This window comes from Arvicola amphibius, chromosome 8 (assembly GCF_903992535.2).
Source record: "Arvicola amphibius chromosome 8, mArvAmp1.2, whole genome shotgun sequence".
Classification (NCBI taxonomy): domain Eukaryota; kingdom Metazoa; phylum Chordata; class Mammalia; order Rodentia; family Cricetidae; genus Arvicola; species Arvicola amphibius.
In genome coordinates, this window is record NC_052054.1 from 87,293,382 (window position 1) to 87,310,974 (window position 17,593).

The 17,593-nt window shown below is 42.9% G+C and overlaps 1 protein-coding gene and 1 pseudogene across 4 annotated transcripts in view; one reads left to right on the plus strand and one right to left on the minus strand.

Moving 5' to 3' along the window:
- Ankrd12 (ankyrin repeat domain 12) overlaps positions 1-6,101 on the plus strand; it is a 115,164-nt gene extending 109,063 nt beyond the window's left edge. For all 4 annotated transcript variants that reach the window (XM_038338893.1, XM_038338891.1, XM_038338894.1 and 1 more), the window contains one exon: positions 1,616-6,101. In XM_038338893.1, coding sequence (XP_038194821.1) covers positions 1,616-1,801 — 186 coding nt within the window. In that variant the 3' untranslated portion in view covers positions 1,802-6,101. The remainder of the gene's footprint in view (positions 1-1,615) is intronic.
- Positions 6,102-13,989: 7,888 nt separating this feature from the next.
- LOC119821507 lies at positions 13,990-14,395 on the minus strand (annotated as a pseudogene).
- Between the last annotated feature and the right edge of the window lie 3,198 nt (positions 14,396-17,593).

Sequence of the window (17,593 nt, forward strand, 5' to 3'; positions counted from 1 at the left end):
TCAGCTCAGAGTCCGGGATTATAGGCATGCAGCACCATACCAGTTGTGTGTATGTGGAGGCCGCCCTCCAGTGTTGGCCCAGCCGGTGCTCTGCCAGCTGAGACAGATGAAGTGGGCGCTTACCTGGGGCTGCAGCAGCGCTCGGCAGTTCAGAGCACTCGCTGCTCTCACAAGGACCTGGCACCTCTCGTAGCTCACACAGTCTGAAACTCCAGGGGGTCTAGTGCCCTCTCTTAGATTCTTGCCTCTACAGGCACTAGGCACACACACATATATGTGGTACACATACATTTATGCAGACAAAACACCCATACACAGTAAATTAGCCAATGTTTCCCTGTCCTTAGAAGTCGCCACTAGTGAGAAATAATTAGAAAAGAAACATTGCTTAATTATGAATATTCACTGTGAGCCACAGCTGGAAAATAGGAAATAAAATCTACAAACCCATTTTAAGAACTAATGTAATAGAGCTGGAGAGATGGCTCAGTGGCAAAGAGTGCATACTGTTTTTGGAGAGGACTTAAATTCAATTCCCACTTCCTGTACATTGACTCACAACCACCTGAAGTCCAGCTTCAGGGGGATCCGATGCCTCTAGGCACCTTTACTCGCCTGCACGTACCCATCCAGAGACACCTATACATAACTAAAAATAAATCTTTAAGAAAAAGACTACTAGGCTGGAGAGCTGTCTCAGCGATTGAGAGCACTGGCCGCTCTTCGAGAAGACCCAGGTTCAATTTCCAGTACCCGCATGGCAGCTCACACCTGTCTGTAACTCAAGTTCCAGTGGATCGGATTCCCTCACACAGATCTACACACAGGCCAGATGCCAACACACATAAAAATTAAATGGATAGATAAAGACTACTTAAAATAAAGAACTGAACTACTCGATATAAAGAATCAAGGCAGCACAGAAACAGTGTTGTGTCTCTTTGTACTCACCTGTCTGCTTGTAGCCCTCACGTAAGAACAGAACGGTAAACAAGTGTGCACGGTGGTGCGCATTTGTAACCCTCGCTGTGCGGAATACTGAGGCAGGAAGGTGTCTACAAGTTTGAAGCCAGCCTGGACCACATACAAGATTCTGTTCCACTCCCCTCTACCCCCTGCCAAATTGACTTGAAAATTTAAAGCATTTCTGTATAGATTTTACAATTCTTTCAGTAATTCAAAATCTTATAATTTTAAAGAATATTAGCAAGCCCAAATTAAAAAGATAACAATGAAGCAAGAGACCAAGAAGTGGGGCATGCTGGTGTGACAGAACAGAGGAAGCTTATGGTGTGAACTGTTTCTCACCCCTTATGTATCTGTCTTGCTCCTCACAAAACTGGATGAGATCCCTGCAGGAGAACCGGGGGCTTTTGTGAGGGACACACTGGTCAGGGTCAGTCGTCAAGGGAGCGCTGGTTCTTCACTCGCTGCAGAAGCCTGTTTCCCCCAGAGCAACAACCCGCGGCTTTGATAGAAGTTCTGAGATTGTAAATGTCTATTTAATACTCAACTATGAAAGAACCTGTGAATATATGTAAATATGTTTACTATTCAAATATATTTGAAACAGAAAATGTAACAGATTAATCAATTCTTCTCTTCTTTTGAATAGACCTGTCTTTTAATGAGGCAGCAACATGAAGCTGCAGCTTTAAATGCCGTCCAGAGACTAGAATGGCAGCTCAAACTTCAGGAACTTGATCCTGCCACCTATAAGTCTATCAGTATTTATGAGATCCAGGAATTTTATGTTCCCCTTGTTGATGTTAATGATGATTTTGAATTGACTCCTATATAGCATTTGGTACTTGTGTTGGTATCACCTTAAACTAACGATACAAGTGTTATACTGTGGAATACTGCCTTTTAAGAAAAACCTGAAAATACGCCTTTACACTCGTTAGTGACGTTAACTAAAGTTGGTTATGTAGTGAGCCCTGTCATTTTATAAAAATAAAGAAAAATATTTTGGATCTTAGGTCCAAATACAGTTTCTAATAGAAAACTATTATTTATATTGATCAAAGGTAACTATTGCATTAGAACACATTGGCAAACTGGGTAGATCTTTAAAAGGTTGAGAAAATCTGTTAACAGCGCTGGAAGTTGTTAGCACTCCAAGTAACAAGATAACCAACCACAAGTACTCAGATCTCTTGCTGGCTTTATTAAAAGTACGTGAGTAAACGCAAAGATCCACTTCCTACCAAATAGTTTCTAATGTGGAAGAAAATCTTGGCACAAAATTCTTCAGTTTATTTTATCTGTAAATTAATTGTACAGTTTTCTTTTTTGAAAGTTTTAATATTGTCTTCCTTTTTAATAACTTATTTTATACATATTGTACATCTTGTAATTAATGGTCAGTGTATACAAGGGACTGGCCCTCAAAACGTGTACAGAGCTGACTGTAAAACTGTTCGTTCTGTTGGACCAAAGCTGTAGCTTTTAGAGTGCACTAGGAACGTGTGCAGACAGTGAACCTTTAAATAGGGCATGCATGTGTTTGCGTTAGCTTGCGTCCATCCCATACTCTCAAGATGGTGGCTTAGTTGTGTCGCATGCTTTCTATAATTTAACTTCTGTAACTGACGCCTGAGACAGTGTGAGACTTCTCATCCCAGTTTCCTGCAAGAGAACCGGGGACTTTCTGTGTGGGACACACTGGTCAGAATTAGTCATCAAAGAAGCACTAGCTCTTCAACTCGCTGGAGAAGCCTGTTTCCCCCAGAGCAACAACCAATGCCTTTGAATGGAAGTTCTGAAATTGTAAATGTCTATTTTAATACTCAACTATGAAAGAACCTGTGAATATATGTAAATATATTTAATAAATTTTATTGGTCATGTTAAATCATTGTAAACTTTCTTATATTGCTTAAATTTAATCTTTTAAGCTTAATAGCCTTTGCACTTTTAAAATAAAAGTTGAATGCTCAAATCAAACTAAGATACTTAGTAGTTAAAATAAGTAAAAGACTTAGGAATATTCCAGTCCCTGAAATGTTCATAAAGATTTTATTACTATGTTGTATTTTTCCTTGTATCAAGATGCAAAATGTGTAATTTGCAAATTTTCATAATTGAAATATGATTTGGTATGCTTTTTATAGTAAAATAATGAGCAATATACTTAGAACAATTTATCCTATGACACGATGTAGACTAGATATTCAGGAAAACTTCAGATAAAGCTTGCTGCTTAACTTGTGAAGCATTTGGAAAGGAAAATTAGATTAATCTAAAATCATAAGTAAATAGGATAAACATTTATGAACCCTGCAACAATACTGTCTTGAATTATAACATAATACTGGATATTTCCTATTTTGATAAGGAAAGGTTAAAAAATATGAATTAAATGGCTTAAATTCAGCTCACAAGTTGGAAATCCCAGCTAGAAAAAGAAAATATTTGGTTTTTCTGTGCAAAGGTTCATATTAAGCTTAGGGATTTTTGAATTTTTACATCAGTTTATATTTTCACTCTTACTGTACTGGCATGCGCAATAAAGCAGCACATGTGAAAAATACACAGTGCGAGGATTTGATAAGGTTGGGTGTCATTTTCCTTAAAAATTTAGATGAAAGACTTTGGCCTTTTCATTCAGTCAATGGGGCCAGAAAGGCAGGGTAGACTTTGAAGCACTGTTTTTTTTTTGTTGAAGTTATGCTTCTTAAGGCTGGGAACATTGGAAGATAATTTATAAAAGCAATACTTTTTAATACAAAAACAACTTAATGCAAACTTTGTTTATTCTTTATCCTAGGAAGGAAATTTGATGAGCATGTGTGGCAAATTAAAAAATGAAACAGGATTATTAAGCGTTCAAGAGAGAGCAAGAGAAGAGTAGATCTGTAGAGCGTTTTTTCTGGTGGTTCATCTTGGGGGGAAGGTGCCAGAAGTGATACTGACCAAACAGAACAAGCTGTTGGGGGAGGAGGGGAGAGCTTCACTTAAGCAGGGTCCGGCAGGTGCAGTCCTCAGTCAGCCCAGCTTTCCAGCCCCGCCCCCCACAGTGCTCACTCTTTCATGGTAGCTCAAACAGCTGGAGCCTCTGCTACAATTCCACTACTACTCACTTCCTCTGTAGGCCGTCAGGATAGCTAAGTTACTGCACTTCGTAGTACATGTGTGAGTTAGTACATAGTTAGGACTTGATGTTAGAGACTTACTGAAGGTCTAAAATACTAGAGGAAAAAAATCTCAGAATGGAGTATATGCCTAAGAATATTTGGGTTCTCAAAGAAAAATAAGGATGCTGAATTTAATCAGTGATTCTTTTTAAACTATTCAAACATCATGAACAAGATATTCAATTGTACCTAAGGATTTGTATTTAAGTCTTGTTCTAAATCATATCTGTTTAATAAATGACTAGTTAATATTTGTGCATGTTATTTAATAAAGAGTTATATTTTTATAGAAAAATAAGAGTGAAGTGTGTGCTAGTGTTTTTACTTATGTTCTACTCCTGTATAATTAAGTGAAACACCAGTGTTTACTTGGGCCTCCAGCAAGATCGCAGAAACACTCATCTTGTGAAAACAGTCCCATTCAGGTCAACTGAGTAAGGAGAGGTCTCCCAAATGAACTGCGCAGTTCCCAAAGCCCCCGTGCACCTCGCCTGAGTGGCACTTGGCTTTCTAGAGGTCCAGAATGCAGTGCAGGGTGAAACAGTTTCCTTTCTTTTTCAGAAGGTCAGCAATGTCTGCAACTCTACCTCTAGCGCTCTCGCACGTAAACTCCCACAAGTTTACACCAAGGCTGTTGACTAGTTAAGGGAAACATTTCACCATTCAAAAAAACAAAACTCTCTTTCACCAGGCAGATGGTTCATACCTGTAATTCCAGCATTTGGGAGACTTGAGAGTTCAGTGCCAGAATGGACCATCACGAGACCCTGTCTCAAAACAAAATAAAATAAGTAAATGCTTCAAATAAGGTAAGAAGTCAAAAATAATAATCTTTGGAGATGTGTGTGAAGTTTAATGATTAAAATTTCATTGTTTTGTTTTGCTTTTGAGACAGGGTCTCACTTAGTACCCTTGGCTGGCCTGGTACTTGCTATGTAGACCATGCTAACCTCAAACTCAGAAATCTGTCTCCCAACTGTGAGGATTAAAGGTGTGCGCCACCATGCCAGCTTGAAGTTTCTTTTAATTAATTATCTTGGTGGCTTCTTGGTAGTCTTGTTTGTACTTAAGAGGGAGTTTAAAGTCACCAGAATCTGTTCAGTCATGAAAACTAGCGTTCATAAACTCAGCCATACAAAGTAAACAGTCCCATTAACTCCAGCTGCTCTAACTGTAGAAGTTTAAGTATTAGCACAAAAGTAGCAAGTACAGCTGGAAGATTGGCCAGGTTTCTCTTGCGAGTAAACAGATACAGGATGGGCCGTAACACAAGTTTTGATCATGAGACATACTTCTGTCAGGAAAAAGTGACATTTTTTTCCCTAAAGACAGGCAGTCTTTGCTCACATTGGGAATCAGTGTTATTACATGCAAACCTAAGACAGTACATTTGTCTCATTTATTTAAATACATTTCTTAAAAGTAACCACTCTATCCAGATCTTCAACTAGTACCAGATAAAGCCTCTATGTAGCTAATTCCTCGCTGTTTAGAATGATGTTACATACCTAGGATAGGTTCACAGGTTAATAGTCACCACACATTCAGCTTTACGTTCGTCAAAAAAATGCCTATGACTTAGATGGAACTTTTCAAACAATCCAGACCTAAGTAAGCAGCTTGATAGCTCCTTGTCACAAGTACCCAAACCAACACAAAAGGTCATCGCCCCAGAAAGTCCTCAGTCCATGCTGTCTCCCCAACCAGTGGGCTGCCTGCCTTCACTCCTTGTTAGTCCTACCTAGTCTCAAACTTCGTGGAAGTGAACTCATGTACCATATACCTTATGTCTGCCTTCCTTCATAAGCAGATTTTGGAATTCATATGTGTTTCGTATATCAGTAACTAATAGTAATTTTTAACGAGTAGTGTAATTGTACAAATGTGTTCTCTTGTACTTAGTGTTTGGATTGTTTACAGTTGGGGTATTGTGAATAAAGCCTATGGACATGGAAACCTTAACTGTAAATCTGCTTTTTTTTATTTCTCTCGGGTATTTACTGTCACAGCTTAGGTTCATGTTTATCGGTATTAGAAAATGACAGTTCTCCACAATGAACACACTATTATACCACTGCAGTCCTGTATGAAAGATGAGTTGCTCTGAAGCCTCTCTGATTCCTGGTGTCAATGGGTTTAGCATCCATGATGCCCTGGGTTTAGTTCCAGTACCGGACGGGTAGGGAATGGGACTAGTGACACTGTCGGTCAGTTTTAGCCAACGCGGTGAATGACATGGAACCTTGAGTAGTAATACTTTGTGCTTTCAATTTGTATTCCTCCAGCAGCGGTTAATGAGGTTGACCTTATTAAAGCTATTTGTACATACCATTTTAGCTTGAAGGGGGCGTGGTTGGTTTTGTTTTGAGACAGGGTCTCATGTTGCCCTGACTGTCTTGTTGTTGTCGAACTCATAGAGATCCGCCTGCCCGTTTCCTAAGTGCTGGGATTAAAGGTGTGTTCCACCACACCTGATCTTAACTTCGTTTTTAAAATCTTCAAGCATTTTTCTCGTTTCTTTCTGAGCTGTCTTGATTTACTGGTGGCCTTTTCTGTGTTAGGTATAATATTCCTTTGTCAGATATGGACTCTGTGGATGTTTTTATCCAGTATACGGTTTGCCATCCCTGTTTTTATAGTGACTAGTTTCCTTATTCCTCCTCCGTATTAACATTCTTTCTGTGGCCTCATTATCACTGTAGGCTGAGCTTTGGTCGGCCTTCTGTGACGTCCGTATCACCTGCCACGACACATGCACTTGTGGTGGTGATTTTCTGGAGAGGTGTGAGCATCAGTGAAAACAGCTGGAAGCCATGCTGTGACCCAAAGCTGATGATAATGCCCGTGTTCCAGGACTGGAGGACAGGCTTCCTCGGGCTTTTTCGGGGATGGGGGTTGTTCCTTTAACATGTGATTTTTCTCACAGTCACTTCCTGATCACTCGAAGGATACCAGTTCAGGGATGTAGATCGACACATTTCACTATGTAAGCCAGTGACATGGCCCTGCAAGTAAGGTGCCTGCCATCCCTCCTGGCCACCTGAGTTCAATTCCTTGACCGCACGTGGTGGAAAGAGAGACTAGACTCCCACTGGTTGTTCTCTGGCTTCCACGGGGGTGCCGTGGCACTCGCAAGCCTACACATAAATCCACACGTGGCATTGTCAGTGCAGAACAGCTTTTACTCCAGACATGACTGACTCTGGCCTGTGAGTGTGGACTCGGATGCCCAAATGACTTGTTTCGCTGAAGAAGTGGTTTACGTGGACTCTTTACAGTCACGGGACATAAGGTCATAAGTCAGTACACTCCCCAACACTGAGAACATCAGGTTGAAGTTAGGTGGGGGTCTCTGCCAGAGGTTCCCAATGCCATCTCATGACATACCTCCCTGTCATCAGCAGGGTGCTAGGTCAGGTGCTGAGATGACAGTAACCAGCTGGTACGGTGACTCAGGACTGCCCATGAAAACTTGAACTCTTGGCGGGCGGCATTGAAGGGCCACGCAAGTTCTAGCTAGTCTGCTGAATCCTCAGCAGAAGTGTGGCATTTTCTCATTTGTATCTGAAACACCCGAAATATCAGGATTTCTGCCCAAGGACAGATTTTTCCACACTTTAACTTTGTCTGGAGGACTACCTCTAGCAGCCTTCCCTGCTGGTTCATTTTCTTAAAGGGACAGGCTCCTCCCACAGGCATGTCCAGCCATCCTGGCATTGTAACATGCCATCTACAAAGATCTCACTTGAGAACTGTACAGTTGAGGTTATTGAGTTTTGTTCTGTTTACTCACAAAAAGATACCTTAAACTTTTAAAGTAATTTTACGATTCCTGTGTTGAGTCCAACCCATATGCATACTGTCCTAGAGTGTGTATCATCTGCCAAAGAACCAGGATGTGACAGCAGCTAGCTTGAAGCTCATTCAAGGATCGGGGGGGGGGGGTTCATTTTATTCAGTGTACAACCAAAGTGTCCAATGTTTTCCTCTATTTTGACACACAAAACATTTAAGAAGTGAAGATTTGAGGGTTGGGATGTGGAGATATATTGCCTGCATGGATGTGTATGTCAGAAGAGGGCACCAGATCCCCTAGAACTGAAGTTACAGATGACACGAACTGCCGTGTGTGCTGGAAATTGAGCCAGAGTCCTCTGGAAAATCAGTTCTTAGCCGCTGAGCTGTCTAGCCCCTGATGCTGGCTTTTTGTTTTAAACAGAGTTTGGCAGAGGAAACTTGAAGAAGACAATTGGGCGGGTCTGCCTTTATGTGAGACTGGGGGCGGGGCAGTTTAAACCTCACTTTTCCTGGCGACCACCTCAAGGCCCCAGCTGGAGACTTATCAGGGTCCACATCTTGAGACCTGCTGGCCTAGATTGGCACTTCTGCAGAATACTAGCTCAGAATGGCTTCAAGCCTACAAAGAGCTGCTGTGGGATATGTGACGAGAGGAGGGGAGAAAGAAGCTGCTTTTGTGGTGCCGGTATTGGTTTGGGCAAGATGAAAATTAACCATCTACATTATCAATAGCAAACCTCCCCGGCCTGCCACCTCCACACACACACACACACACATGCTCGCCCACACATAGCACATGGCTTCAAGAGGCTGGAAGTTTACATTGTTAATACCGTAAACAGTGGACATGCTTTTGTAAAGCCCTTTCCAGACAGTTTTGACTGTTAGAAAACTTCTACAGAAAGCTTAAGCCCCATCCCAGGGATACCATCGCCTCTCTAGTAACCATTAGAGATCCACAGTAATTCTATTAACTACACTGCAACAGTCATTTAGCCTGCCCTGCGCAAACTGCGTAACACAGTGAGAACCTTAGGGCCCCTTTCTTATACCTTGTGCTTCTGGGGTCTCAGCAAGAAGATACGCCCAGTGAGCCCTCATGTGTCCCCTCACATCCTTGGACAAGTCCCCAGCCACCCACCCTCTCACATTCAAGCCGTTGCAGAGCCCATACAGCTCCAGTCCTAGATTTCTGAGCTGTGAGCACCAGAGACTGGCCAGCAGGCTGCATTTTTGAAGGGTGCGGACATACTCTGGATGTCTAAGGGAGACTGCCCTAGAGAGAGGCTGAGTTCGTGAGGGTGTCTTGCACGGGGTTGACAGCCAAATCACCTTTCACAACAGACTTCCCAAGAACACTAGTGTTAGCCCAACTTCACAACTGAAAGGTGGCGGAGGCAGCCTGGCTGAAAAGTGTGTGACAAGAGCCAGAAACTGACGCTGTCCCCAGTGCAGTCATCGGAGTTCCGGAGTTCCGAGAGAAAGGCTTTTCGGGTGATGTTTCCGATGCTGCTGTGGCATCAAATTACCACATCTCCAGTTAGCGTTAACAGTTGTTAGAATGCAGTCTAGCAACTTAAAAGAACACCCAGTTTGGTATAATATCACCGCGCCTCAGAGATCGCGAGTCTCCAGCAAAGGCGTGAGCTTCAGCTTGCAGACCCCCGGGAGACTCCATTCCCAAAGTCATCGTTGTGTAAGAACTCAGTTCCTTGTGCTGAGGCCACCTTACCTGACCGGCTGTCAGCCAGTAGCTACTCTAACCTTCTGCAGGTCACCCTCACCGATGCTGTGAGGTGCCTTCCACCAACAGGCCACGAATGATATCCAAATCTTTCTCACACTGAATTTGGGTTCTGCCATTGATAACTGATAAATTCTGGAGTCAGATTTGAGAGACTTTTATGGTTAAGTCAGGCACCTCCAAGCCTCCAGTAATCTCACCATAACCTAATGGTAGCTGAAGACAACAGAAGGGGTAGGGACAAAGGGATAAGAAGAGAGAGACAGGGATGGAGAGGATGAGGGAAAACGGATAAAAGTTCTTGCAAGAAGAAAAAAAAGGGGGGGCTGGAGAGATGGCTCAGAGGTTAAGAGCATTGACTGCTCTTCCAAAGGTCCTGAGTTCAATTCCCAGCAACCACATGGTGGCTCACAACCATCTGTAATAGAGTCTGGTGCCCTCTTCTGGCCTGCAGGTATGCACACAGACAGAATATTGTATACATAATAAATAAATAAATATTTAAAAAAGAAGAAGAAGAAGAAGAAAAGTAGATTGTGTTTACAAAGGGAGACCCTGTCTCAAAACAAATAATTAGTCATACCACATTGACGTAGAATAAGACCAATTACTAGATTTACTCGAAGCATTGTTTATCCAACTCCTTGCCAAGCATGACATCTTTTGCTACCTGGAACAGAATGACCTAGAAAAACAGCTGAAATGATCGGTTGTTTAACAACCTGACTACAAAAGCTTACACCTGTCAACTCTAACTTATACCTTACAAACAAAAGCTGGTTGCCACATGCGCTTCTCTACACTCTCACTTGCTTGACCGCTCTACTGTGTGCTCTTAGCGTTAAAATGAGAGAGCACAGTCTGAACTGGCCTCAGTTCACCAGGGACAGCTCCTCCTTTCCACTCTTGCGGTCAGCAGGTCAGCGTGCTTATCCTAGAGAGATCTGCAGCATCATAGAGTGAACGTCAACAAGATGTCTGAATGTCAGCAGCTTGCGATCTTTCAGACTATAATCTTTACATAGTGAAATTAAATTTAAAAACAAGTAAAAAAAATAACTAGAGGACCGGTGACTAAGAGTCAATGAATTATATTTTAAAATAGTCTGTGGTTAAAGAAAATTAGCAAAACCCAAACGAGTCTTTGAAAAAAATTAACTCAGTTTATAAAACCTCACTAACAAAAATTAGGGGGAAGATTACAGATTTTAAGATTAAAATTGGGGGCTGGAGAGATGGCTCAGAGGTTAAGAGCTTTGCCTGCTCTTCCAAAGGTCCTGAGTTCAATTCCCAGCAACCACATGGTGGTTCACAACCATCTGTAATGAGGTCTGGTGCCCTCTTCTGGCCTGCAGGCATACATGCAGACAGAATATTGTATACATAATAAATAAATAAATATTTTAAAAGATTAAAATTGGAAAATTTCTACAGATTTTTGATTGGTTGGTTGGTTGGTTAGTTGGTTGGTTTTGAAGCAGGGTCTCTCTATGTAACCCTGACCTGGAACTTGCTAAGTAGGACAGGCTGACTGGAACTTGGAATGCCAACTCTAATTGGTCTTAAAAATAAAACCATGGAGTCAGATATTAGGGAGCAAAATCTGAAAAACAGGGAAGTAAACCAGCCAGCTACTAAAGTTCACACCTCTACTGAATCCTCAGTCCTCTCTCCACCCAGCCATATAACTTCCTGTCTCCACCTCCCTAGTGTTGGGATTAAAGGTGTGTGCCACCATTGTCTGGCCTCTATGGTTAACTAGTGGCTAGCTCCACCCTCTGATCTTCAGGCAAGCTTTATTTGTTAGAGCACAAACTAAATATCACCACGGGAACTCATAGAGATCCTCCTGCCTCTATGCTGGGGTCAAGGCATGCACTGCCATGCCTGGCAAATATTTTATGTGTTATGGGTATTTTGTCTGCATGAACATCTGTGCACCCACCCATGGGCCTGGTGGCCACTGAAGCCAGAAAAGGGCTTTGGGTCTCCTGGGACTGGAGCTGCAGATGGTTGAGACTGTCATGTGAGTGCTGGGAACTGAACCAAGCCCTCTGGTATAGCAGCCAGATCTGGAAACTGCCGAGCCATTTCTCCAGATTTTTTTAATGTACTTTTATAAAAAAGCATTTCCCAAGTGAGTGCTGTATTTACATCATTTCCACCCTCCCTACAATTTCTTTCTTCACATACACTTCTAAATTACTAAATTATTTCATTAGCATACATTAATTAGATGTAATAGATTTTACTATGACATTTTCATACATGTATATAATTTGGTTTCGTCATACACACACACACACACACACACACACACACACACACACACACACACACACTGTTACCCTCTCTTGTCCCCATCCCACACTGCATATTCATTAGGATTATTTATGGGAGTATGGGACTCTTACCAGTGGCTACACAATTGAAGATGGCTCTCCCTCTCCCCATTACTTGTTAACTGGGTAACAAGGGAGGAGTGAGGTAGCAGACTTTTTCTTTTGGGTCACCAACCAGTTCCCAAATCACGACACTGAGATGTTGGTGAACTTTTCATTTCCATCCACCAGTTCCAAAATAATTGACGTGGAGACTCAGTATTAATTATAAATGCTTGGCCAATACCTCAGGCTTGTTACTAGCTAGCTTATTTGAATTAACCCATATTTCTTATCTAGGTTTTGCCCGGTGGCTTGCTACCTTTTCTCAGTACAGACTGTTACTTCTCCCTGCATCTGCTCGAGACTCCCACATCTGCCAACAACTCTGCCCTTCTTCCTCCCAGTAACCTCGGTTTGGCTCTCCTGCCTAACCTTATCCTGTTTGGCTATTGACCAGTCAGCTTCTTTATTAAACTAATCACAGCGACATGTATTCCACACCAATGAATATTCCAAACCAGACTTATTTTTAGTTATGAATGCTTGGCCTAGCTTAGGCTCATTACCTGGCTAGCTCTTTTAACTTAAATTAACCTGTTTCTCTTTATCTACCTTTTGCTTCAAGACTTTTTGCCTTTCTTTTCTTCTGTATATCTTATTTTCACTGCTTCTTCTGTCTGGCTGATGGCTGCCTGGCAGCTGCCTGGCTTCTTACCCCAGGTGTCCCTCTGTTTCTCCCTCGTTCTAGCCCCCTCCTCCTTCTCATTCCTAGCCTGACCCTAGATTTCGCCTCCTGATTATTCTGTCTGCCAGCTCCGCCTATCCTTTTGCATGCCTAGCTACTGGCCGTTCAGCTCTTTATTAGACCAATCAGGTGCCTTAGACAGGCAAGGTGAAACAGATGCAATACATATTTACATAATTAAGCGAACATATCCTTTCATCGTTAAATCAATACATCATAAGCAAAAGCAACGCACCTTTACACAGTTGAAGTAATATTTTGCAACATAAACAAATGTAACACATCTTGACATGGATATTCCACAAGAACTAATAGCCAAAAAATGTGTAATTTATGACTAATGAAATTGTCTGGGGTGGGTTTTTTTTTTATTGATTTTTATTGATTTTTCTCTGCTCCCATCCCTGCCTCTTCCCTCCCCTTTAACCTTCCCCAAAGGTTCCCATGTTCCCAGTTTACTCAGGAAATCTTGTCTTTTTCTACTTCCCGTGTAGATTAGATCTATGTAAGTCTCTCTTAGTGTCCTCATTGTTGTAGAAGTTCTCTGGGATTGTGATTTGTAGGCTGGTTTTCTTTGCTTTATGATTTGATAGGTAAGCTGGGTGCTACTTGACCAGAGACTCAGGAATACTTTACTATTTTAAATTCTGTACTTTTCTTTGGCATCAGCCCTATAACCAGGTTGTTGTTTTCCAGTTCCTGCTTCGTGTTTAATTAGCTTACGTTGTTTTCCAAATTTGGGCAAGGTTCATACATCTCTTTGTGGAGATACTAGTTTAGTTAAACACGTGAACACCTATCTTGTACCAGACAGGGGGCTATGGAGACCATGAATGGTCAGGTTCCCAGCATAGGATTCCCCTCCCACCCCTGTGCTCTAACTCCGCTCTCTATTGTGACTTAGGATTTTAGATACAAGGAAAAACATAGGCCACTCACTGTGGACTTGCGGACAGTGCCTTACTCGGGTTCAGTCCAGAGAACTGACTGTAATGCCAGACCCCAATTCGTAGTGGAGAAGGCTGAGAGACTACGGCAAATGCTTAAGAATCAAGTTAGAGCCAGGCAGCCTCTTGTTTTACCACAGAGTGTTGGTTTTTGTTGGAGGCTTGACCACATCCTCCTCCTTTTTTTTTTCAAAGTTATTTTCAGGTTTATTGAAAATATGACAGAACAGATTCAAACGGCTCCACGTGGTCTTTTGAAATCCATCCCCACTGTAGGCTGAGTGACCTGCAAGTTGGAGAGACTGCCGAAGTCCAGAAGCTTCAGCATCTCCCAGGTGTCAGGATCTACCTCAGTGATCTCCTGATCCAGGGCTGAGACCTAAGGAACGTAATTATCCCTCCTTTCTCGCTCTTCCTCCTGCAGTTTGATAGAGATACCCCTGACAGGGCCTCTCCGAATCCTCTTCATCAGATGTGTGACAGAGCCGGCTATCTTATTGCGGAGTTTCTTGCTGGGGATGATGGTGATCTCGCACGCATGCTTGTTGGTGTGGAAGTCATTGTACTAGGTGCGTGTAGTACTTCTCGGTGATGACCCGGGCCGCCTTCTTCACGGTCTTGGTGCGGATGCGGCCCATGTTGATGGGTCCCAGTAAAAGAGGCAACAGGAAGCACCCATCCTCCTCCTACTTCTGGTTTCTTCATGGCTACTTGCTTATAGCTGTCTCCTTGATATCCTTGTCTCCGTACCATCAGGTCTAGCCTCCTCCACATCAAGCCCTCAGTAAACGAGTATTCAGTGAACACCTGACTACCGCTGTTGTTTTGGCCACAAGCTCTCTGGGCATTCCTCACTCCCCTTTCTCAGCCACCCTTTGCGGGAGTTGGGCTGCATGACCCTTGGATGCTCTCTTGGATTCTTCCAGTGTTGGAAGCTCTCTGGGGAGTGACTGGATTGTGTTTTGGGAGACCCTTCCTGACCCTTCCACTGATGCAGGCTGGCTGTATTAGTTCTGTTATTGTTGGAGTCTCATCAAAGCCACTCCTCCTCTTCCTGGTTCTAATTCAGCTGGATCCATTGTCTGCTGTCACCCTGCAGCATCTGCTTCAAAGCCAAACAATTACGCTCATGCTCCTGGCGATAAATGTCAGAGATTGCATTTCCGTAATCAGCTCCCAGGCGAAATATCAGAAGGTTCATGCACTGCACTGCCGTTGCACAACCCCAGGGTCATATAACGCCCATCACAAAGGCAAAAGAAGATGAATCAGCGCAGATGTCCTCAGGGCTTTGTCTCCAGTGGAATTCATTCCACTGCCTTGCCTTCGGGTTTTTTTTTTCCCCTCCTCATGTAGGCCTGGCTTTAAAAGAACAATTTGTGGGGCTGAGATGATCCAGTTTTTAAAGCCAACTTTCTGTGCAAGCGAGAGGACCCACATTCAGGTCACCAGAACCCACCCTTTACAGGTTGGCACAGAAAAGGGAGCCTTCCTCACCCCCAGCAAGCTGCTTAAGAAAATGAGCCGTAATAATGAAGGATTTCTGGGCTTCACTGAGAGAGCCTTAAAAGGCTAAAGTGAAGGGTTGGGGATTGAGCTCAGTGGTAGAGCACTCGCCTAGCAAGCACAAGGCTCTGGGTTGTCCTCAGCTCAGGCAGGGTACGGAGTGTAGACAAAATAATAAGAGATGAAGATGGAAGAGTGATCGAGAAAGATTTCAGACCTCGCCTTTGGGCCTCCACGTGCACACAGAAACACATGCCCTCACCCACATGAAACCATATGTGGACACATGCATATACATGAAAAGATGAAAAAGAAAAGTAAAAAAAAAAACTTGCTATGAGCCAAGGAATGGGACTTTCAGCAAGTTGATATCTCAAGGTTGGAGAAGTGGACAATCTGAGCCACTTTATTTTGGCCTGTCATAGAAAGTCCCAGGGCTTGTGTGTTATGCCTCTCTCTATTGGAGATGGTTTTGGCATGGGGCCGAGGACAGCATCTCTTTCTCCTCTTTCTCAGCAGTCTTTACCTTAGAGACTTCCCCACCACTCTGTCTTCTACCTTCATTCTGGAACTCACCCCCTTACGTGGTATTCAGTGTCACTGACACCCCTACATTTTAATCACCAATCCAAACCTCTCTCTGAGTGCCAGACTTCATGTCTGACCACTCAGTGGGGTTTCCATGTGGATACCTCATAGCAGTTATAGACTGGAGAGGTACCTCACCCCCATACTCTGCTAAGTCCATTCACCCCTCTTCCTCCTCAGTTCACACAAGCGGCCAGAAGATGAGGCAAGTGCTTGTGTGCTGGGCAGTTGACATGGTCTCTTTTAGCTCTAAACATTCTCTTACCAAATACATGTGCTGTGGGATAATGTTCTTGTATCCTGTAAAGATTTGTTACTTGTATTGGTTTAATTAAACACCAATTGGCCAGTATCCAGGCAGGAAATATAGGCAGTGACCAGACTAGGAGAATTCTTAAAAGAGGAAAGGTTCAGTCTGCAGTCACCAGCCAGATGCAGAGGAAGCAAGATGAGAATGCCTTACTGAGTAAGGTGCCAAGCCACGTGGCTAAACATAGATAACTATTATGGGTTAATTTAAGTTGTAAGAGCTAGCTAATAATAAGCCTGAGCTAATAGATTAACCAGTTTATAACTAATATAAGACTCTGTGTGTTTTGTTGGGACTGAACATGACAGAAACTTACATCTGCATACATATTTTTTAATCTCCATTTCACAAATGAAGGCACCTGGGCATTAGATTATCTGTCCATATTTACAGGTTTAGCAATAACCAGTGTCTAACTCAGTGATTGGTACATAAAGATCCTCCCTCCACTTGTCATATTTCTGTTAAATCATTTGATATTTCTCCCCACCCCATCCCCAAGTTACCAGAATTGTTGGCGTCAAGTCCTGAACGCTGGCAGCCCCAACAAGCTAGCCTTGGCCACCTGTCCTCCAAACACTAGTTAAAGAGTCAGAAAAGCATGAAAGGCAGAAAAAAGAGATGAATCCAACATGGCCATGCTAAGAAGAGACACACAATGAGGCCTATGACCCAGGTCCATCTCTGTGTTCTGACATGACGCCCCAGGCATAGTGGTGCACATCTTTAATCCCAGAATTTGGGAGGCAGTGGTAGGCTTTTGCTACATAGCAAGTTCTAGGACAGCCAGAATTACTTAATGGAATTCTGACTTGAAAAAACAACAATCAAAGGAAAAAAAACCTCCAAAGGCACACCGTCAACAACTCTCCTGCACCTGGAGCTTCGGTGAGCTCCAGGAATCCTCCTGTCTCCACCTCTTCCCCAGGCTGGGTTTCATACATCAACCGCTGTACCTGGCTTTTACATGAACATTACGGATCTAAACCCAGCTCCTCATGTTTGTGTGGCAGGCACTTTACCTACTGGGCCATCTCTTCAACCCCCAATTGTTTTAAAAGCCTATACTTACTATACAAAAATGAAATACCAACAACACGAGCCTCTTCTTAGCTAATAAGCTATTTCTCTTCTTCTAAGCAAATCGCCTGTTTCCATTCTGCCACTGTCGGGTAAATCAAGGAGAGTGGAAACCATTCTTCCTATGTTGAGGGTTTGACACTAGGCCATTGTTCCCGAAGTGAGAGAGTCATGTGGGCTCCAAGTCAGCGTGTCTGGAATATTTCTGGAAAAGCAGTTCCCTAGGTTGTGGTAAAGAACTAAATGGAATAGTAGATTGCCTTTATTTATGTTCTATTGGTGGAATAAACCCCATCTTCCTAAAGTACAAGCTGAAATGACCGATCAAGCCAGCTTTTCTGGAACTCCCTTT